The sequence below is a fragment of the Empidonax traillii genome, unplaced genomic scaffold (assembly GCF_003031625.1).
Source record: "Empidonax traillii isolate 1590-97213 ecotype Southwest subspecies unplaced genomic scaffold, ASM303162v1 scaffold6231:size32910, whole genome shotgun sequence".
NCBI lineage: Eukaryota > Metazoa > Chordata > Aves > Passeriformes > Tyrannidae > Empidonax > Empidonax traillii.
Window position 1 is genome coordinate 1 of NW_020961424.1, and position 1,987 is coordinate 1,987.

Below are 1,987 nucleotides of genomic sequence, written 5' to 3' on the forward strand. Positions count from 1 at the left end.
TGACGGAGGGGGGGTCCTGTTACCTGGTGGGGGGGGCGGGGCAGGCGGCGGCTCCGGGCAGCGGCGCGGGGGGGCCGGGGGGGCCAGCGGCGGCGGGGCCTGGACGGGGGGAGGGGGCGGCCGCTCCAGGGGGTCCCCCAGCGACCCCCCCACACCGGCAGCAGCCGCCTCTGCGCCAGGAGAGAGACCTCAGTGCGGGTGGGGGGGTGTTGCACCCTAATTTAAGGGGGGATGTGGATTGGGAGGGGGGAAGGGAACAACCCCTTCAGGGAGACCCAGGTGGCCAAGGACCCCCCCTCCCCCCCTACAAAGGGACCCAAGGTGAGTCCCTCCAAAGCCAAGCAATGCAGAAAGGACCCAGGCGTTCAAGAGACCCCCCCAAAACAGGACCCAGATGTCCAGGCACCACCTGGGTACCAACCAACCCCCCCCTTTCCCCTCCAGCTAGTCCATACTGGTCTGAACTGGTCCCACCCAGCACTGAGGGGATTGGGGCAACCCCAGCCTTGCTCGTGCCTCAGTTTCCCCCGACAAAAGGTGGTGGGTTGTTGGGAAGGGGGCGGAGGGGCTGTGGCTGGGGGCTACTGGGAAGCACTGGGAAGTCACTGGGATGAAGCAGGGGCGGGCACCCACCATGGCACAGCGCAGGCACTGCCTCCAGCGGCACTTCTGGCGCTTGAGGTTCTGCCCCCCGAACTTGGGCTTGTCCCGGCAGAAGTCGCAGCGGCCGCAGTCGGCCGGGCGCCGACAGGCCGCACACACCCCACAGCGCCGGCTGGCCCTGCTCCTCACCCCCCGCTGGGGAGAGACAGGGGTCACCCGGGACCCCTGGAACCCCCCAGGGCACCCCCAGGGCTGTCAGTGCAGGAGCAGCTGTTAGGAGCATTACGGTAGCGGGGGGGGTGCAGTATTAGGGGCATTACGGCAGCAAAGCGACAACAGCAGGTTAGGCTGAAGCCACAGGTTAATTAGGAAGGAGCAGCTATTAGGGGCACTGGGCTATCTGAACCCCACAATGCGGGTCATTACAGTATCTACACCCCACTAATACAGTGCCTTGGATCCTGATGTTGTGTCTGGAACACTTATTAAGGATGTTATGGTTACCGAACACCCTATTAGTCATCTTGTGGTGCCTCAGCCCCACTATTAGGGGCGTTACGGTACCTCAATCGCACTATCAGCCATGGAGATGCTCCTGGGATGTGACAGCCCCAGCACTAGGGGTATTACAGTAGCCACACCCCTATGGAGTTTGAATGCACCGAGCCCCAACATTCAGCCTGGGAACAGCTCATAAAATCATTCTGGTACCTGCACCCCACTATTCCAGGGGGTGAAGCCTGACATTAGTTCCTGGTACAGCTATCACGAGTATTACGGCACCTGCAGCCCCCCCTTTTGCATCACCTGAACCCCAAACCTGTCCCAATTTATGAAGGCCGCACTATTAGGAACATTACGGCTCCATTAATAGCTGCTCCGAGGGCAGGGCCAGGGCTCGAAGGGGCGGGGCCAAGGGGGTATGGGCGTGTCCGAGGGGGCGGGGCCAGACGCTGTCACTCACCCGGGGCCCGGAGGGCTTGGGGGGTCGGCCGGGCTTCTTCTTCTCCTTGCCCTTGGTCAGCGGCTTCTGGGGGAGGAGGGGGGTCAGTGGGGGGCAAGGTGGGGGCCCAGGGGTGTCTAGGGGGGCCCAGAGGTATCTGGGGGGGCCCACTCACCCTGTGCCTGGTGCCGGGGGCGTCGCTGGGCTCTCGCTCCACAGGGGGCTTCCACTTCTGGGGGAGGAAGATACGGGTGAGGGGGAGACACCCAGGGGTCCTGGCCCTGCCACCCCACGGGGGTCCCACACTCACCTCTGTCAGGGCCTGGGGGCTCTGGGTCTTCTTGGCTGCCTTTGATTTCTGGAGGGACACGGGGAGAGGGGGTTGTGGGGGGACTGAGGAGAGCGGGGGGCAGGGGGACACCCCAGGGTGGAGAGGGAGGG

At 64.4% G+C, this 1,987-nt stretch overlaps 1 protein-coding gene across 1 annotated transcript in view; it reads right to left on the reverse strand.

Moving 5' to 3' along the window:
- Positions 1-23: 23 nt before the first annotated feature.
- The window catches only part of LOC114073369 (methyl-CpG-binding domain protein 1-like), a gene marked incomplete at its 3' end in the record, with an annotated part of 20,685 nt that continues 18,721 nt past the window's right edge, over positions 24-1,987 (reverse strand). Inside the window, exons 10-14 of the mRNA XM_027911134.1 lie at positions 1,857-1,904; positions 1,722-1,778; positions 1,568-1,633; positions 634-798; positions 24-170 (exon numbers count right to left, since the gene is read on the reverse strand). Of these exons, the coding sequence (XP_027766935.1) occupies positions 24-170; positions 634-798; positions 1,568-1,633; positions 1,722-1,778; positions 1,857-1,904 (483 nt within the window). The remainder of the gene's footprint in view (positions 171-633; positions 799-1,567; positions 1,634-1,721; positions 1,779-1,856; positions 1,905-1,987) is intronic.